The sequence below is a fragment of the Raphanus sativus genome, unplaced genomic scaffold (assembly GCF_000801105.2).
Source record: "Raphanus sativus cultivar WK10039 unplaced genomic scaffold, ASM80110v3 Scaffold0852, whole genome shotgun sequence".
In the NCBI taxonomy this organism is placed as follows: domain Eukaryota; kingdom Viridiplantae; phylum Streptophyta; class Magnoliopsida; order Brassicales; family Brassicaceae; genus Raphanus; species Raphanus sativus.
The window spans coordinates 1-20989 of record NW_026616166.1 but is presented as its reverse complement, the minus strand read 5'-3'; the positions used below and the strand labels follow the sequence as shown (position 1 = coordinate 20989).

At 31.0% G+C, this 20989-nt stretch overlaps 2 protein-coding genes and 1 long non-coding RNA gene across 3 annotated transcripts; 2 read left to right on the top strand and 1 right to left on the bottom strand.

Moving 5' to 3' along the window:
* Window positions 1-9671: 9671 nt before the first annotated feature.
* Window positions 9672-10902, bottom strand: LOC130503189 (uncharacterized). The gene is made up of 4 exons (XR_008940683.1): window positions 10774-10902; window positions 10541-10632; window positions 10234-10448; window positions 9672-10000 (listed from the first exon to the last, which is right to left on the bottom strand). It is a non-coding gene; the product is annotated as an uncharacterized LOC130503189 (long non-coding RNA).
* Window positions 10903-12605: 1703 nt separating this feature from the next.
* Window positions 12606-13190, top strand: LOC108859870 (maternally expressed PAB C-terminal protein-like). The gene is made up of 2 exons (XM_018633773.2): window positions 12606-12812; window positions 12902-13190. The coding sequence occupies exons 1-2, from the start codon at window positions 12690-12692 to the stop codon at window positions 13145-13147; spliced, it is 369 nt and encodes a 122-aa protein (XP_018489275.1). The 5' UTR covers window positions 12606-12689; the 3' UTR covers window positions 13148-13190.
* Window positions 13191-18771: 5581 nt separating this feature from the next.
* On the top strand, window positions 18772-20199 carry LOC130503191 (zinc finger CCCH domain-containing protein 39-like). The gene is made up of 3 exons (XM_056997872.1): window positions 18772-18892; window positions 19029-19832; window positions 19908-20199. Exons 2-3 carry the CDS (start codon window positions 19031-19033, stop codon window positions 20183-20185), a joined length of 1080 nt encoding a protein of 359 aa, XP_056853852.1. The 5' UTR covers window positions 18772-18892; window positions 19029-19030; the 3' UTR covers window positions 20186-20199.
* The last annotated feature ends 790 nt before the right edge of the window (window positions 20200-20989 follow it).

Below are 20989 nucleotides of genomic sequence, written 5' to 3'. Positions count from 1 at the left end.
GTGTTACTCTTGATTAATTATGATTGTGTTAATCTAAAATTTATAATGTCAATAACATACCCATAATTAATAAAGCGTAATATGATTTATTTTTACCCTTGATTAATAAAACGTAACATAATTTATTTTTACGCTTTTTTAATCATGGGTATGTTATTTACATTTAAAAAATTAGATTAAATGTAAATAACATAACCATGATTAATAAAGCGTAACATGATTCATTTTTACGCTTTATTAATCATGGATATATTATTTACATTTAAAAAATTTAGATTAACACAACTATGATTAATCAAGAATAACACGTCTTCAACACTTGCATTAGATTTAAATCATTAAAATACATATATAACTCTTATAAGAACGGTTTTTGATATAATCGAAATCTCTTATATAAGATTTGAATTTAATTAATTAATTATTTTTATTAATTTTACTAAATAATATAAAATAAAATTTTTATATTTTCTAAAAATTTATTTTATAACAAAATTATTTAGTTTAAAAAAAAAATTATATACATGGCATATTTGTAAGCAAAATCAGCTAACATTACATCCACGCGAGCAAAAATAGATTGACATGGCAGCTGATGTGGCGACTGGTGTATGATTTTGCCAAAAAATATAAGTTGGGTATGTTTTGGCACAGCCATATAAATTCAAGTATGTTTTGGCACGGCCATATAAGTCGGGTATGAATTGAACATATCGCGATATGTTGGGTATGAAATGGCCGTTTTTCCTATATATAACATATAAAATTATGGAGTAATTAGCTAAAGAAAAAGTTGAGAATAATATTTGATTTTTATATTATTTTTTTCCCACCCAAACGTGATGAAATGACGACTGCTTTCTATTCATAATTTGTTTTTTTTTTCCCAGGCAAAATGCTGAATAAAGCTAAATGTAGATCTTGTCCATTTTTATTTATGTAGAAGGATATAGACAACTCTCTTTTTCAGTTTCTTTTTGAAGGATGTATTTTATATTTGGAAATTTAATTAACGAGGGTGCTAGAAATTGCGATTTAACTTTGATATACTGCCTTAGTTTTCAAGCAAATGAGCAGTGTAATTGGCTACAACTACAAAGTTCTAGCAATTTTAATTAAACTATTTACTATTTTACATAAAACTGACAAAAGGGTCCTTTTTGAACGAGAAAAACTGATAAAAGGATCTTACTTTATATTTGGTGTCAGAAAAATTCATATTTACAGAGAAAATTGTTAGTGCAAATATGGTATCACAATAAAGTAATGCAAAAGATAAATAAGAGAGTTAAAATAGATATAAACCAATGCCTTTTATTTTATTAGAAATCTTCTAAACAATCTATTAAAATATTTGCTTATTAATTTTACACAGTCTATTAATACCTTAACAACTGCTATTGAAAGTTTTTTAATCTACCCAATAAAAATTACACACTATTTTATGCGTGTGATAAATAGAATCACATTGGCTTGGGGAATTCGAAGGAGATACGCGTCTTCTAGCCTCTAGGAAGAAATTTGGAAGGCGGCATTAAGAAATTACATACATTGATTTAATTTCTTGATTTGATCCGTTTAACGTTTCTAGTTTCTTCTACATAATATGACTATAACATATACAGTGTCTTTATTAAGTATAATCCGAATAAAATTATGCATCTCAAATTAACCATTAGCTTTTGAAGTTTATGTATCACTATCGAAGAAAAGAACATGACATTGCTCGTGACAAAATAATTCCACAAAAGGAAGAATCCCTTTCTAGAAGGGATTTGCAGTTTATAGTAACATATTTAAGATCGATGTTGCCCAAGTAGTTGCGTATCATTCTTTAAGATATCAATTTAGTAGTTTCATTCTTTCTTTAGTCACGTTTTATATATTCGATATATATGGACAAAGCAAGAATGATAATTTTATCTCGATATATTTTAATCGTAGATTTTTGCATCACTTTATTTATATTACCGAATAGAGTATGTAATATCCTTCCAAAGCCAACTAGATAAGCCGATCGATATAATATATAGCAAAAATACTGTATGTTTTTTTTAAAGAACTGTATGGTAGTATGAACGTAACTCTTTTACATCCAAACGATTGAAACTTCCATAATACAAAGATATTAGTTTTGATTTTTATAAGAGTAGGTAGTATAATTTTTGGATGAATACATGTATGAATCTATGATGATGATCAAATGAGAGTCTGAGATGACGAATTTGTCCGAATGTTTATCTACTACGAAATAGTACGTGAGTAAATGAAATTGACTTATGAGGACAAAGTCGGTGCCTTACACGTACCAATTGTTTCTCTGATTTGAACCTATAGACTAACGATATTCACAACTATACATATATACAGGGCCGACTTAGCATGGAGGGCGGTCAGTGCGACCCCCCCAGGGCCCACCTCGATTTCTTTTTTTTTTTTTTTAGTTTTTTTAATGGCATATAGTATACTAAATTTAAATTTATGTAATATTATAAAATGTGAGTACAAAAATTTAATAAAAACTCAAATAAAAACATGTATATTAGTTAATTTATATAAAAATAACTTAAATATATTTCAAATATTTGGCGCTAGGAGGTCAGGCTTGGTCACATCAGAAAATTTTAAGAGAGGCCACAACTTCTTGCTCATAGATCTTGTTTAGATTGAGCAATTGGTTTTGTTTTTCTTTTTTTAAGGTTTTTGTCTTTTGTACTAAACTTGGTTTGCTTTCATCATCAATGAAGTTGTTAAAAAAAAATATTTCAAATTAGTCATTTTATAGAGCCTAATTTTTTTAAAAAAATATAGGGTCTAAAATTTTTTTTTTACCCTAGAGCTCTTAATAGTGTTGAGCCGGTCCTTCATATATACACATATTTGCAAAAAGAAATTAAAAAATAATGTATCTTTTTCAAAGTACATTTTGTTATAAGATTTATTTGTTTGTGTACTTTGGGATGGCTCTCTTTATCCTATATACACATGTATATTTTTAAAAATTAATTTTGATGATTAAAAAAGGAAAGAGAAAATTAGAATGAGAAAAGAAAATTTGCGTGAGAGAAAGGAGTCGGCGCATGGTGTTCACGTGATGACGTGACATGAAGTGTGAGTGTGTGACCCATCAGTATGCAATACAGCTCAGTCATACTTTTGATCTGTTTCTTTTCCCTCTCCGGTACCAATTGGGTCCAATCTATTTCGGTCGAGCCGTGGGGCCTGCATTGTACGGAGACGAACTGACTCGTTGAGTGGAACCTGTCGAGGAGCGTGAGAGACACACGCTCAGCTGACATCAGGGGAAGTATTAGTATATTGGGGAAGTTTGTTCGTGTCCGCCTGAAAATAAATGGGAACACTTAAGACAAAAGCGAACCATTCAAGCCTCTTTTTTAGTTGGTCGGAATAGAATTCCGACCGTCGGATCAGATCTGGAGACGCTCTTTAGTTTGTGCATGAAAACTTAAGATTTTTTTAAAAAAATAATGCAACATTTTTCTTCATATATAGTCGGGTTGATTATAATTTATTTAAAAAAAAAAAAACATAGATGTTTCTGGGTAACTCTACAATCTACATTAAATGAATACTTTTAGACAACTTGCAATTGTCGACTTGGCTGGCTCCACCTACGTGCGCTCTTTCTTTTCCCCCAAGTACCATTACACTTTTTGATAATATAATTAAATTAGCAACAAGGATAGTTTAATGATTGATTAAAAGTTGGAATCGCAGTACTTGACATGCAAGGCAGTGACATGAGCAAACCCTTGCTTTTTCTTTTCTTTTTTACTTACCAGCTTTGTTAGTAAAAAATCCACTGCTTCAAATTTTGTTCCTCTATCGGTCGGTTGCAACTCTACTTTCTTTCTGCCATGTGTATCTGGTAGGACAAATATAATTAAAAAAACGTTGATATTTCTTGTGATCTCGCTTGGACAAAATGAATCTTTCATTTGCTTCTTGCCATTTGTCTGTGGATCTTTCTTCGTCGGATTATCCACTTCGCAATGTCTTCACTCCGCTTAATAAATGCACGGTTGTAGTTGATGTATGTTTTTGAATTAGATCAAAGTAGTAAAAAAACTAAACTTTGGTAGTGAAACTGTAGTTAAACAGTTTTATCGATCCGATTCGTATTGCTTCTTAGGTTTTTATCCTTCGGGGTTTCTGATTCGACCAATTATTTAAGAGAAAGTCGTTGCTTTTCTTCTGGAATCTCTAGTGGATCTCTTTCTCATGGTTTTTATATGTATAATGTAATCTGTTCTAGTTATCTGTATTGTTTAGCAAAAGAAAAAAGTTATCTGTATTATGTGCTGCTACGAGAGAAAACACTGTATCGGGTATGAATTCAAAAGTCTTTTTTTTTAATGACACGAAGATCTTCCATCATTGATTGACTACTTTGCCTTTACATCTGTTCAGACATTTATGCAGTTTTGGTTCTCTTTACTTACTCTTTATATGTGGATGTGAACATGCATCATGTGACATAGCTCACTCCTTGGAACTTCTTTCTTTCATGGATTCTTAGCATTGTGTAAACCATTCTAATTTCTTTCACTTCTGACTCGTTTTTTAGCTGCTATTTTTACCTCTCAAAAGGAAGTGATGAAGACAAAGAATATGGGAACTCACATCAACTTCAACAACTTAGGAGGTGGTGGAGGGGAAGGAAGTAACCAGATGAAGCCAACAGATACTATCATACTACATATCCCTTGGCGAGACGGTCCTCTGTTTATTCCCCAACATTTGATGAGCTTCAGAGCACATTTGGTGGACCGGGTAAAGATTTCGATGAACTCCTGAAAAGCATATGGACTGCTGAAGAAGCTCAGGCCATGTCCATGACTTCTGCTTCAGCTGCTACATCCTTTGCGCAATCCAACGGTGGTGGGAATCTCCAGAGGCAAGAATATTTTTCAAACTAAACTAAGTCATATTCAACAAAACATATGTGGTATAATATGTTATTGGCTTTTTGTTTAAAATATATATTTAAATACTATTTGTGAAAAATCTGTTCTTGGTCACTTAAACAGGCAAACTGTTTTTACTATATAATGGACTAACGTTCTGTAATGCTACTCACATTTAGTCTTCTTAAATTTTTACCATCTTCACTGCTTAAGTCATGCCTCCTCCTATTTCTGTCATGCCTCCTCTCATAGCTGTTTTGACTGAAGCGCTTGAAAACCAAACTATTGTAAAACTGATTTTCTTTTCTTTTAATATGGTGGTTAATACAGTTTGCTTATATTTTTTTCAATTACTTTAATTTTTCTTCTTGTAGTTAATTGGTGAGACTCTTTACCCTTTGATAAAATTACTTGAGCCAAATCTTACAGCAGAAAATCACAGGAATGCTTTTTGAGCTAGACCGAACCCAAATCTTCAAGGTGATAGAATTACCAGACGCCTTCAAAAAGAAAGTTTTAATTAGCCAAAGTGATTACACCAACAGATGAAGCTAGACGAACAAGAAGCTAAGGAATTCCAAGCAGCAATGCTCTTGTGGCTTTATTTGTGTTTCGTTGCATTTTTCATTTTAATTCCTCATTTTATTCCAAATAAAAACTTAAGATTCTATCATTGTTGTTAAAGTACTCAATGTTCTAATGAAAATTTGTCAAGAAAAAAAACTTGACTTCGGTTTGTCCGGAAATAATAATATGGGATCATCTATGCCAAACCAACCATAAACACAAAGAGATTATCTATAAGAAAACATATGCTAAACCAACCATAAAACCAAAAATAAAGATTACCTTTAAAAACTCGTAACAAAGATATTAATTGTTTTTATATACTTTACTAGAGTCGACCCGTCTTACGGGCAGGAGGTGATATTTTGGTTTCGTTAGATAGAATATCTAATTTTTGTATAATTTTGATAAATCTATTGTTTTCTTTTTGTAAGCATTAACTTCTTTTTTTCTTTTTTAATTTTGTAAATACTTATTATGTAGTAGAATACTATTGGTTAGAAGTTTTCCGGCGCTATGCACCAATTTTTTTAATGTTCTTTGAAATGTTAATTTAAATACATGTTTAACTGTTAATATTTTTTATGGCGAGTTTTATAAGTGTAGGATATTTTTTCTGAGATTTTTGAAGAATAAAATTTGTAAACGTATTAATTTTACTTCACTCACACATCATTAATATTGAGATTATCAAAAATAAGTAAAATTAAAATATATACATGAAAATATTATATGGGCAAAAGAGAGATAACACGTCACAAAATTATGTTTATATAGAAACACACCTTAATGCTTCAGGAGACATAAATACTCGCATGTACAGTATAACATTTTTAAATTAATACTCTATAAATTAATATACACTAAAGATCTTTATAAAATAATGTAATTTATAGTTTCAAATTGATTTTTTATTTCAATTAGTATCTCGATAAATTAATATTTTATAAATTAATAAAATATTATAGTTTTACTTTAGTCCCAACATTATTAATTTATCTCGATAAATTAATATTTTTATAAATTAATAAAAAAATTATAGTTTTAGTTTAGTCCTAATATTATTAATTTATAGAAGTTTGAGTATATGTGTTTATCCAATAACTTTTTTGTCAATGGTTTATTCTCTCCAAGGTTTTTAAAAACGCAGTGAACTCAAATCCCTGAAGCCAGCAAATAAAAAATTGGGTTGAAGTATCTATAAACTCTCGAAATCATTTTGTTTTTCTACTCCAAGTCACCATTTATGTAGCACTTAATCTCTTCTGTCTAAACTTTATAGAATGGTGGTTCACAAGAGTCCCATTTCGTATATACTAGGTGATAATCCGCGCCATGCGCGGAGTGAGAAAATTTAAAAAAACTATAAGTTTGAAATTATAGATATTATAAAATTCCAGAGAATACAAAAATTTAGAAAAAAATATAAAATTAAAGTCGGACGAAAATTTGTGGTTAACTAACAAATTATACATGTCTTTTTAAGTTGTTAATGTATTAGTTTATTTGTCATATAGGCGGTGGAAAAAAATCAAAAAGAACCACAAGAATAAACAACATCTAATATAAAATAAAGTATGAATTTATAAAACAAAACAAAACAAATAAATGTATAAAACCCTCCAATAGCATAACATAATATAAAAAAAAATTAAAATAGAGAAAAACATAATATCTTCAAAAACTCTATGATATAATAGGGGGTGGAAACTTATGTAGTGGTTTAGTGGTTTTGAGAAGAAAACAATTGTGAAGTCAATATGATAGTTTGTATCTCCTATTTATACATGCAATGGTACCTAGTTTGAAGTAATCTCCACGCAAATTAAAAATTCCACCAGATGTCGAATTATTAAATGCATTTTGTAAATGTTTGAGTAATATGCGCAAGTAATAAGTTTTGAGTAATATCAATCTCATATTTAAAGGTGATTGACAATACAATAGGAAACACATTTTGGCATCTATAAAATCTTAATTTAAATCAGCTATAAATTGGTGATTGATATAAGAGTTGATCCCTTATACATGAAATGGTAATTATATAAATTAATCAATTTTGAAACTATTTATGTAAAATATTTATTATTTTCCTATTTTGATTTGAATTGTGTGTATAACTTAACAAAATTTATTTTAAAATGTATCTAGAATTATAATTTTACATAAACAAATTAATAAGTATAATCTAAGAAACTAAATTTTATGTTTAACTTAATCAAATTTATATTAAAATATTGGTATGAAATTAATAAAATCTACAATATAAATTACAGTTATTTAAATATAATATAAATTTTAAAACTTATTACTGCAGGCAAACACCTAATAGACCCGTAAATTTGAAAATGTGATTCAATTTTGCACTAATTACATCAATCTTGCACTTAATAGACCCGTTTAATACTTATAATTTGTCTTTTAAACCTTATATGATTACATGTAGTTAAGATTGTGTGATTGTTAATCTAAAAAAGTTTCCAATAATAAGTATGTATTCATAACAAAATCAATCATAATGGCATGATTGATAATCAGACATAAATTTTAGAAAACATATGGTGACTAACAACTCTTATAGAAGAAACATTGAATTACACTATGGAAATAAGATAAATGAAATATAAGCAATAAAATAATAAAATATGAAAGGAACAAATTTAAAAAACAAATAAAAAAATTAAACAATTCATATGGAAAGTGTTTTTTTAAACTCTTCGTTTGTACTTTTATTAAGAGTAATAACAAAGGATATTATAATGAAGATTTGAGAAGAAGATTGTGATGAGTATATGTGCTCGAGACAACCTATTTATATACAAGATATAAAGATTGGATTTCAAATGATGAGATCATATCTGATTAATTACATAACATATTCACAAATTAATTTACCAAAATTTATGTTCCAAAATTATCGCCCAAATTTCATTAACACACAAATTACCAGATTGATTTTGCAATTTGCTGTAAATAAAAAGATCTTGTCATTAAACTTAGCTTATATACAGCCACGGATCACACAAATTCAGCATTGGAAAGAAAATTTAAATTACATGTATATTGTATTGTCAAATTTGAAACGGCAATAGTTATTTATAAGAAAATGTAATTAATTGAATCAATAGGCCATTCATTTTATTGACTTTTGTTTTTTTATATGGTCAATCTCGATTAATTTTTTGAATTTTTTTTTTGACTATTATCAATGAGAATATTAAAGATGAGAATATAATCTCATTGATCTACATTCTTAATATGGAATTATATAATATTATGATATTGACTTTCTTTTTCAAACTATTAGAATATTATCAAATAGATTATGATTGGGGCATTGCCATTAAAATCGTTTTTAAATATGTGATTAGCAGTAGTGATTACGATATTAAATATTGACTTTCCGATCATCATTTTTGAAAGTGGTTTTTTTTTATGGACTATTTGAATAAAAAATTATCAAATATTATGGTGTGATATTAAACCATTGGTTTTTTTCATTTGAAAAAGTTTTTTTAAATCCCAAATATAATATGATTATGGTGTGTATATAATATGGTTTTATATACTATATGGTTATTGATAAAATCCCAAATATAATCAAAGTCGTAATTACAACTATAATCAAAATGGTATACTTTGCGAATTCTTTTTTAAAAAAGTTGATTTGAATATCTATTTGATGACATATATTATTAGTAATATAAAAAATTTGTATACATAACCATGCAATATATTTAGAATTTACAACGCAAATATATTTAAAATTTGTATTAAGCAATTGTTTTATTCTTGAAACATGATTTTGTAACAAATATATGATTATACTATAAAGAATCCGTAACATACTATAGTATACATAATATTTGAAACTAATAAATGTGATCAATGGCAAAAGTTGTAATTAATCTAGTAAACTAATGGTTTTTAGCTAAAAGGGGTGAGAGTGATTGTAGAGTTGCCACGTGTAAATTGCACTCTTGTAAATCACACATGAAGGTAAGGTTTATTTTTAAAAGTGTTTCTATTTTAATATATAAGGGATATAAAAATGGCTTAAGACTTCTTTTGGCTTTTTGCAACATTTCTGACTTTTTGTGGCACTTGATTTCTTCTTTGAAATTTACTAAATGATGGTTCACAAAAATTGCATTCTTTATATATATAAATGGCGTAACACTTATTGGCTTTTCGCTAAGATGATTAATTACAATCATAGCGCGAGACTACCATAATTGAATAGTAAGAGCATAAATTTAAGTGTATTTTTATAGGTCAAGATAAGAAAATACAAATCAATTATATTGCAATCTTAAAAGTCATATCAAGAGTCATACCAACGTTTCCAACGCATAACTGAAAGCATGATACTCTTATGCGTTTCACAATTTGATCAGCACTTCCTGAGTTGCATTGAATTTGTTTTTCAGAATTCCATGGCTGCTTATCCCAGAGCTAAATGTTAAGATGCCTTTCTTTGATTCTGAAGCAAGCCCGAAGAAAAACTTGTAGTAAAGAAGATGACACAGATTAGCAAAAAGATATGTAGGGCCAACAAACTTATACAATTTTATAACATATATTTGTTTCCCCAATCAAAATATACTCAATGATAGTCAATATTACCGTCGCCACACATAAATCAACTAAATCCAACTTAACAAATTTATGTACTTCATCTGAAATTAGCAAGCGTTAGTTCATCACTGACACAAATTCCGTGAAGAGAGATGTTTACCAGCTAGAGAAGGAGAGGTTTTTTTCCCATTGCAAATCGTTGAGTATAGTTAAGAGATTGGCGTATCCATTCCTCCCGCACCAACTGCAACACATCCCCCACCGTTGCAAATCTCCGTTTCATTCGAGCTTAAGACGTTGACTGAATCCAATAGCTCATCAGGGATTGGCATATCCATTCTTCCCACGTCAAGGATAACCGACTCTCTTCACAGCCTGCAACACATCCACCACCAAACTAAGTTATTTGGAAAATTCTACTCAACACAGATTCTAATGATACAAAGTAAACCAAAACAAACACTCACCACAACTTTTCAAATAATTTGGAAGACGAAGCATGATGGCTTCAAAGCTTCAATAATCTCTGTCCAGAAGAGACCATGCTTTTATAACCCATCTACAAATCCAAATAAAATGATTTTGTTAGTATAAAAATAGCATCTATGAACACACTTTTGCGAAATCACGGGATAATTGACATCGTATTTCTGAGATTGATATAGATGCATTTCATTCCACAGACAAATATTTATATAACCTGTTTAGGTTGAGAAAAGAGATAAGGAATATTGGATGTGAAACTGGTAAAATCCTGGGTTGGAGGAAGGAGATGAATCGAAAGCCTAAAGTTCGAGCAGATATCACGACGGCAGAGAATGAAAAGGGTTCAACAACATTAATTAGAAAACGACGCGTTGAATGTCCAGTTTCTATTATTCAATATGGGCTTCACGAAGTTTTATTTAAAAATCTTGTGTAATCAAAAGCCCAAACAAAACTCAAACTTGAATAAATGAAACAATGTGCGTTGAGTCAAGGGACACGTGTCGCAACAGTATCACGCGAATTTGTGACCTGTCAGCTGACATGTCAGCAGGAGAGAAACATCATTTCTTTATAGTAATAGATAGGGTGGTCCGGTGAATCTGATATATCAATTGTTTCATCCAAAAAAAGGTATGAATTGTATGAAATATTCATTTGCTATAAGGTCTAAGTAGATAATTTAACATCCATATATTACATTTACGTTTGACAATGTCGATACTCGATTGTCTTTTCAAATATAAAAACGTAATTTATATCACTATGTTGATTTTAGCATAATATAAAAGATAATTTTAATAAAGCAAAAATAAGATCGTTCAAAATGATATGTAAATGCGTGCACGCAGGAGAACATTTCGTATGGGACGTGAGAGAAAGTTAAGTGGTCAACAAAGGATTCGAAACTCATGATGATTGCAAAACTTACAGCTTAACTGCCGAAACGACCAAAAGGTTATGGTCATCCATCTACCAAATCGACTCAATTTGGCTTTCTGTGTTTGTCGTAACATTTCTCACTTTTTGACGCCGACTGTTAATATATCTTCTTCCGGTTGGTCGCAAAGAACTAGGCACGGTTTAACTCGTACAATCAAAGCAAAATCAATATTTATAAACATAATTAGATTTATTTCGATTATTTAATTTATAAATATAACTAAGGTCTTTCTTTAAAGTACAAACCAAATGTAAATTTAATATAAAATTAATATCTTAACTTTAAATATAAAATCACTATTTTGAATCTTTAATATTTATCATTGTAAGTTATGAAATTCAAAAATTGAATAAAACAAAAACAGAAAGTTTTATTTTTAATAGTTGTTATGATTTAAAAGCCAAAAAAATTAACAAATATCTTTGTTATAGTAAAGTAAAAACATATCCAGTTTTTATCCACTCAATCCATATAAGTTCCCGGTTTAAATTTTAACCTAGTCCAATTCCGGTTCGATTCAGATTTACTTTAACCTAGTCCGATCCCCGGTTCGATTCAGATTTAAAAAAGACAAACACTAGAAAAAACCTATTCAATTTGTAGTAACTTTAACACACAAAGTTCATTTATTAAATGAGAATCACACTTACAAAGGTATGCAAATATTTGTGTTTATATACCATTGTCTCCATTGCAATCAAATGTGGTATGGTTTTTTTTCTCCTTTTCTCACAAAAAATTATATCCCGTTTAATTTTTCTTGTATTTTATATCTCGAAAGTTTGTTGTTTTATACAGTATCACACACAAACTTGAAGAATAAAAAGTTTATAGTTTAATATAATAAATTTGAGTAAATCTTTTAGAAATATTGTTAGATATTTTAAAATCTTGAATATAATTATATACCAAAATAAAATATTTCTTAACTATTTTATAAATTATATTATTTAAACTAAGTAATATTCAACAAAACATATGTGGTAGAGAATGTTATCCGCCATTTTTGTTTTGCGCGTGTCCTCTACGCGGTCCAAAATATATATTCAATTCCAATTATGAAAATTTTGTTCTTAGTTACTCAAATAGGCAAACTGTTTTTACTATATATCAGACTAACCCCTTGGTCGGTAACCATAAATCATATTCCGGTCTTCTCAATATTCTACCATCTCCACTGCTTAAGCATGCCTCCCTTTTTTTCTGTTTACAGGTTTGATGATCCCTTAACATGTGCTGCTTTTCGGAGATTTCATGTAGTTGCTTTAACTGCAGCACTTGAAAACCAAACTTCCAGTGAACAACGAACCGTAAAATTGATTTTTTTTATATAATGGTTAATTTTGAAAAACAAGTTTGCTTATCTTTTTTTTTCTTACTTTTTTTTTTCTTTTTGTAGATGATTGGTGAGACGCTCTACCCTTTGGTGGAATTACTCGAGCCATTGTTTACACCAGAAATCACAGGAATGCTTCTTGAACTACCCCGAACCCAAATCTTTCAGTGCATAGAATCACCAGAAGCTCTCAAAGAGAAGGTTAACGAGGCAATTGTTATTATAATGGACTGGTTTCCCAAACAGATGAATCTAGACGAGCTAGAAACTATGGAGTTCCGAGCAGCCATGATCTTGTCTCATCTTTGATTTTATTTTGTGGCTTTTATTTATGTTTCCGGTTGCATTTTGAATCCTCATTTATGTTTCAAATAAAAACTTAATTAAGATTCTATCGTTATTGGTTACATACTCAAAGTTTTAGTGAAAAATTGTTAAAAACATATATTTCGTTTTGGATTATCCAAAATTAATGATATGGGATTATCAAAGCCAAACCACCATAAAAAAAAAGAAGACCAACATAAGAAAAAGGCAAATGCAAAGGCTAAACCAACCCTAAGAGAAAGCCGTTGCTTTTCTTCTACAATCTCTTTCTCATGCTTGTTATATGTATAACTGTGCTGTGACTGACAAAGATGTGACAAAGTAAAAACTTTCAAGTTATTCTGTATAAATGTGCTGATAGGAGAGAAAAACACTGTATCTAGTTGAATTCATTTTTCTTCAAATTTTTTCTTCTTTTTCGATGATTATCTGAAGATCTTCCATCATTGATCGACTTTACTTTGCTTTTACATCTGTACACACACATTTATGCAGTTTTGGTTCTCTTTACTTACTCTTTATGTGGATGTGAACATGCATCATGTGACACATAGCTCACTCCTTGGAACTTCTTTCTTTCATGGATTCTTAGCATTGTGTAAACCATTCTAATTTCTTTTGCTTCTGGCTCGTTTTTTATCTGTTCTTTTTACCTCTCAAAAGGAAGTGAAGACAAAATTATGGGAACTCACATCAACATCAACAACTGAGGAGGTGGCGGAGGGGAAAGAAGCAACCAGATGAAGCCAACAGATACTACTACCAATCCCTTGGCGAGACATTTGGTGGACCAGGGAAAGATTCGGGTCGATGAACATGGATGAACTCCTGAAAAGCATATGGACTGCTGAAGAAGCTCAGGCCATGTCCATGACTTCTTCTGCTGCTGCTACAGCCGTTGCGCAACCTTGTGGTGGTGGGAATCTCCAGAGGCAAGGCTCGTCGACATTGCCTAGAACGATTAGTCAGAAGACTGTCGATGAGGTCTGGAAATGTTTGATCACCAAGGATGGTGATAATATGGGAAGGTAGCAGCGGTGAGTCTAATGCACCTCCTGGGAGACAACAGACTCTAGGGGAGATGACGCTTGAGGAGTTTCTGTTTCGCGCTGGAGTTGTCTGTTCTCAGCAGACGGGTCAGTTCAACAGGAACAATAACAATGGAGCTGCTGGGGGATTAGGCTTTGATTTTGGTTTTGATTTTGCTGACCAAAATCAAAACAACATATCATTCAATGGTACTAAATAATAATTCTATGATCTTGAACTAACCACCTGGTTCATGCTTCAAAGTGGGTGGGACAACTCAGCAGCTTGCAGCGGATGCCTCAAACCATTTTTACTAAACAAGCAAACTAGAATTTGCTGCGCTTGTGGGTATGGTCAACAAGGGTTTCACTGGGGTAACTCCATTAACAATAATAATGGATTAGCCGGGGTCACTGTTGCAGCAACATCTCCAGGGATAAGTAGCGCAGAAAATAACTCTCTGTCACCAGTTCCTTATGTGCTTAACCGTGGAAGAAGCAATACTTGTCTAGAGAAGGTTACCGAGAGGAGGCAAAGGAGGATGATCAAGAACAGGGAATCAGCTGCTAGATCAAGAGCTCGGAAGCAGGCGGCTACTAATCTAGCCAAACTGTTAGGTAGTGCTGAACGAGTTTTGTCGCGTCCCCATTGTAGTTGTCGATATTGCAGGTTGTGCAAGAAGCCATTCCCTTGCGTTTCTGATAGCGTTTGAGAGGATTTCAGCAGGTGTGAAGATTCTATTTTGAAAGACCAGATTGTTTCTGGATGTCCAAAGGCCCCAACAGATCCAAAGAAAAGGAGAGGAGTTCACACCCACCGATGGTAGACAGACCAGCTTCATCCCAGCTCTTGTCTAAGTATTGATGTCATCTTGTGGCTTTATTTGTATTTCGTGTTGCATTTTGCATTTTGATTCCGCATTTGTTTTCCAAATAAAAACTAAGATTCCATCATTATTGTATTAAAGTACTCAATGTTCTAATGAAAATTTGTCAAGAAAAGAAAACTTTGTTTCGGTTTGTCCGGCAATAATGGGATCATCTATGCCAAATTAACCATAAACACAAAGAGATTACCTATAAGAAAACATATGCTAAACCAACCATAAAATCAAAAATAAAGATTACCTATAAAAAACTCGCAACAAAGATATCAATTGTTTTTTTTTATATACACCTTATCGACTGGTCCAGTGAACCTAAGATATCAATTCATCCAAAAAGGATATCAATTGTATGAAATATTCATTTGCTATAAGGTCTAAGTAGATAATTTAACATCCATATATTACATTTACGTTTGATAGTGTCGATACTTGATTGTGTCTTTTCAAATATAAAATTTGTTTTTACAACCTTTTTTGTAGAAAACGTAATTTTATATGAGTATGTACCATGATATAAAAGATAGTTTTAATAAAGCAAAAATAAGAAAATTGTTTTAAATGATATGTATGTATGTACGCAGGAGAACATTCCGTCCCATACGTGTGAGGTGAAGTGGCCAACACAGGATTCGAAACTCATGATGATTGCGAAACTTACAGCTTAACTGCCGAAGCGACCAAAAAGGTTATGGTCATCCATCTACCAAATCAACTCAACTTGGGCTTTCTGTGTTTGTCGTAACATTTCTCAGTTTTTGACTCCGACTGTTAATATATCTTCTTCCGGTTAGTCGCAAAGAACTAGGCCCGGTTTAATTCGTACAATCAAGGCAAAATTAATATTTATAAACATAATTAAATTTTTATTTCGATTATTTAATTTATAAACGAAATTAAGGTTTTTTAAAAAAAATTAGAAACCAAAAGTAAATTTACTATAAAATTAATATCTTAACTTTAAATATAAAATCACTATTTTGAATATTTAATATTTATCATTCTAAGTTATGAAATTCAAAAATTGAATAAAATAAAAAATAGAAAGTTTTATTTTTAATAGTTGTTATGATTTAAAAGCCAAAAACAATTAACAATCTTTTTTGTTATGGTAAAGTACATACATACCGAGTTTTTATCCACCCAATCCAGATACGTTCTCGGTTTAAAGTTTAACCTAGTCCAATCTCCGGTTCGATTCAGATTTACTTTAACCTAGTATGATCTCCAATTCAATTCAGATTTTTAAAAAAACACTAGGAAAAATCTATTTTACAAGTGACTAGCTCTAACACACAAATGTTTGTGTTTCTATACCATTGTCTCCATTGCAATCAAATGTGGTATGGTTTTTTTTTTCTCCTTTTTCTCACAAAAAGTTATATCCCGTTTAATTTTTCTTGTATTTTATATCTCGAAAGTTTGTTGTTTTATACGGTATCACACACAAACTTGAAGAATAAAAAAGTTTATAGTTTAATACAATAAAACTTGAGTAAATCTTTTAGAGATATCGTTAGATATTTTAAAGTCTTGAATATAATTTTATACCAAAATAAAATATTTATTAACTATTTAATAAATTCTATTATTCAAACTAAGTCATATTCAACAAAACATATGTGGTAGAAAATGTTATTCGCCTTTTTTGTATAGCGCGTGTTTTCCACACGGTCCAAAATATATATTCAATTCCAATTATAAAAAATTTGTTCTTACTTACTCAAATTGGCAAACTGTTTTTACTATATATCAGAGTAAGCCCTTAGTCGGTAATCCTAAATCACATTTCGGTCTGCTCAGTATTCTACCATCTCCACTGCTCAAGTCATGTCTCCTCCTGTTTCTGTTTACAGTATTAATGATACCTTAGCCCGTGCTGCTGCTCTTCACAAGAGATTTCTTTCAGCTGTTTTGACTGAAGCACTTGAAAAAAAAACTCCCAGTGAACAACGAATTGTAAAATTGATTTTCTATTTATATCTATTATATTAAAATAGAAGTCATGACTTCTAATTCATGTGTGATTTTTTTAAAAATGGACTACCTACTAGACTTTGTCACACTACATTTTTAATCATTATTAATTTTTTAACTACTTTAATCATAATATCTTTTGATATCTTTTTATTTAAAATATATATATATATATATATATATTTGTTTTTTAAAATTTCGAAAAATATTTTAAAAAGATCTTAACAATATCTTAATTTTCAAATTATATGTAAATATTTCAACTAATTCCGTAATTAGTTTTGAAATATTATTATACATTAATATATTCATTTGTTTTTATAAAATGAAAAATAAAAATATTATATCTTATTTTTATCTATTATATAATCACAATCAATCATGTTAATTTTTTTTTATCATATGGAACTTAATATGATAAAATTATATTAAATTGATAAATTTTAAATTTTATTTTCATAAATAGAACATATTTATGTTAAAAAATATTATGACAGAGCGGCTTAACATTAGCAGACTGTATACTACATGTATAAAAATTAACATATCTTTCATTTTTGTAGATATAATAATATATTGTGTAAAAATGAATAAACATAGAAAATACTGCTAAAAAGAAAGTCAACTTTGAAAAACAGGTAAAAATTTAACATCAATTAAATAAAAAATAATTGTCAAATATTTTTCATGCACATATTAATATGTTTAATAACTAAATGAAAATACAATAAACTAAATATATAATAAGAAGCAACAAATACGTACGACGGTTTAACAGTTGATTATTTACAACATGCAAACTATACATTTTGTATTTGAAATAGCTTTGTAAATATTTAAATATATGATTAAAATTAAAAATATATACTACTAATGATCTAAATAAATATATTTACATATAAAAATGAAAATAATACCCGCACGGTTGTGCGGGTCGAGATCTAGTGATGGTTAATTTTGAAAAACCAGTTTGCTTATCCTTTTCTCTTACTCTAATCTTTTTTTTTTTGTAGATGATTGGTGAGTCGCTCTACCCTTTGGTGGAATTACTCGTGCCATTGTTTGCACCAAAAATCACAGGAATGCTTCTTGAACTACCTCAAGCCGAAATCTTTCGGTGCTTAGAATCACCAGAAGCCCTCAAGGAGAAGATTAACGAGGCAATTGTTGTTTTAATGGACTGTTATCCCAAAGAGATGAATCTAGACGAGCAGGAATCTAAAAAGTTCCGAGCAGCCATGCTCTCGTCTAAGCTTTGATGTGTTTTGTGGCTGTTTTATTTATGTTTCATGCTGCATTTTGAATCCTCATTTCTGTTTCAAATAAAACCTCATTTCTGTTTCAAATAAAAACTTAAGATTCTATCATTATTGGTAATGTACTCAATGTTTTAGTGAAAAAATGTTAATGCTAAACCAACCATAAACACAAAACAGGACCAACCATAAACACAAATGCAAAGGCTAAACAAACCATAAAAACAAAACAAAAAAAAATATTTATCTATAAAAAATTCTTAACAGACATTCAATAGTATGAAATATACATTTACTATAAGGTCTGATAAGATCATTTAACATATATGCATAATACATATACTTGAAATAATGTCAGACAAAATGTCTTTTCAAAAATCGGATTTGTTCTTACAAAAAACGTAATTAGATAATGATGAGAAATGCCTTTCACATATGTCAGATTTGTTTTTTTTACAAAATTACCACCACCAAGTAATTACTAAATCAAGTAAAGGTATATATACCAATCAGATGTTCAAAAACCCTAACACGCCTTTCGTCTCTCAAATCTGCCGCCGCCGCCATCGTTCGATCCTCCTGGTATTGCTCTCTCCCTTCCTCTGATCCACTAAATCGTGTTATTTGTGTATCACAGCTTCAAGCATTTATAGTTTCATAATCGAAAGTTGAAGACTTTGTTTTGTAATCATAGAATTCGATTGTTGTGTTTTGACAGTAATGGATTCGAGTTACTCAGATTCTCGTCCTTATGTTGTTTGGAACCAAACCCAGATGGTTGATTCAACGAACAACGAGCTGTCTGAATCACAGACAATGCCACAGTTAAAAAGGCCAAGACTTGCTGCTGATGATAACAACAACACTTCTTGGGGGATGGTTCCATCTTCAAACCCTCCTCCTCCTCCTCCTATGAACAAAGGGACTGCCAACATCTTCTACAAGACGAGGATGTGTGTCAAGTTCAAGTCAGGGGCTTGTAGGAACGGAGAGCTTTGCAACTTTGCTCACGGGATGGAGGATTTGAGACAACCTCCATCTAACTGGCAGGAGATTGTTGGGCCTCCTGTGCAGGACAGGGAGAAGGATAGGGAAAGGGAGAGGGAAAGGGAGAGACTTTCTTCGGTTTCCTCCGCTGGGGATAGTAACTGGGAAGATGATCAGAAGATTATCTTGAGGATGAAGCTCTGCAGGAAGTTTTGTTTCGGTGAGGAGTGTCCTTATGGGGACAGGTGCAATTTCATCCACGAGGATCTTTCTAAGTTCCGTGAGGAGAACGGGAAGCTGAGGGAGAGTTTGGCTATAAGTGTTGTTGATCCAATGTCTGTTGAGAATGGTGTTGCAGCTTCTCATCAAGTTGAAGTGAATAGACAAGGAGGCATCCCTGTACCTGCTGCACCTATGATCAATGGTGGTGGTGGTGGTGTCAAGACTGTGTTTTGGAAGACTAGGCTATGTGGGAAGTTTGAGAAGGGTCAGTGTCCTTTTGGTGATAACTGTCACTTTGCTCATGGCCAAGCAGGTACGTTATTATAATCGTTGCTAATACCATCCCTTTTGATAGTCCTTTTGATGATTCTTGTGTTTCTGATTGCAGAGCTGCTGCAACACTCTGTTGGAAGAGTTGAAGGAGAAGCTATGAACGCAGTAGCAGCAGCGTCTGTGAGTAAACAAACGGTGGTGCCTGCAAACGAACCGTTTGCAATGAAACCAATTGCACAAGTGACAGCAGACTCTTCTGGTCTTAACGATGAAGGGCGGCGAAAGAAGTGTTTGCTCAAGTGGAGCGACTCCAAGAAGATTAATCGAATCTATGGAGACTGGATCGATGATTTACCGGTTGGGCAGAAGTCGACAAAACCAGTAGAGAGTTAAAAGAGTCTTCTAGTCTTGGTCCCACTTGGCTTTGTCTTTGATGATCAAAGGTGAATAAAAGCTTTGGTCGAAAATTTTGAGTAGTAATAATCTTTTTTGTGTGGTTACATAAAGCAATTCTTTGATTAGCTATCTTCTTGATGAAGAACATATACATAGCTTAGCATTTCCCTTTCATTTTAATATTTGATTACACGTGGTTTGTATCACTATCTTCATCTTCATTTGTTTACTGTTTTACAAAATAAATTAGTATAATAAAGGCAGTGCCTTACCCAATAGACCATTGGTTCATTATTCATATTATCGGAACCAAATGTGAATGTTGTTTAGTTAGTTTCTTGGTGTGAGCCTTTGATTTCATACTGTTTTCTTTTCTTAGTTTTGGTAGATGAGATTTTCTTGAAACCTTTGACAAATAATTTACGGTTTCTAACGAGTAGACTATAGATGATGAACAAATAATATTATATAACGCAGAACAAATATATAATATATGGACTGGTAAAGTAACTCTCACAGAAGTAGCCATAACTAGCTTTAAATGTTCTACGCCTTCTTGAGAAAAACTTGATTTCTTCTAAGTTCCAGTGATGAGTTTGTGATTTGCTTTTGGCATTAAGGCCCGTATGGTTCGTCCAGGAATTGGAATTAGACATAAAAGAGCTTGAAAATTTATAAATGAGAAGCTAGAATTTGTTAGTGTTAATTAAACTCTCCTTCGAAAGATATGTGAATTTTATGGCGAAAAAGGTGTAGTAGAGCTTTTTTTGAAAGATGAAGCAATGAATTTTTAAACCACAT

Coding starts and splice junctions, on each gene's coding strand:
- LOC130503191 (XM_056997872.1), top strand. CDS start 19,031: ATGGATTCGAGTTACTCAGATTCTCGTCCTTATGTTGTTTGGAACCAA. Junction 19,833..19,907: donor CTTTGCTCATGGCCAAGCAG/GTACGTTATTAT, acceptor TTCTGATTGCAG/AGCTGCTGCAACACTCTGTT.
- LOC108859870 (XM_018633773.2), top strand. CDS start 12,690: ATGCCTCCCTTTTTTTCTGTTTACAGGTTTGATGATCCCTTAACATGT. Junction 12,813..12,901: donor CTTCCAGTGAACAACGAACC/GTAAAATTGATT, acceptor TTCTTTTTGTAG/ATGATTGGTGAGACGCTCTA.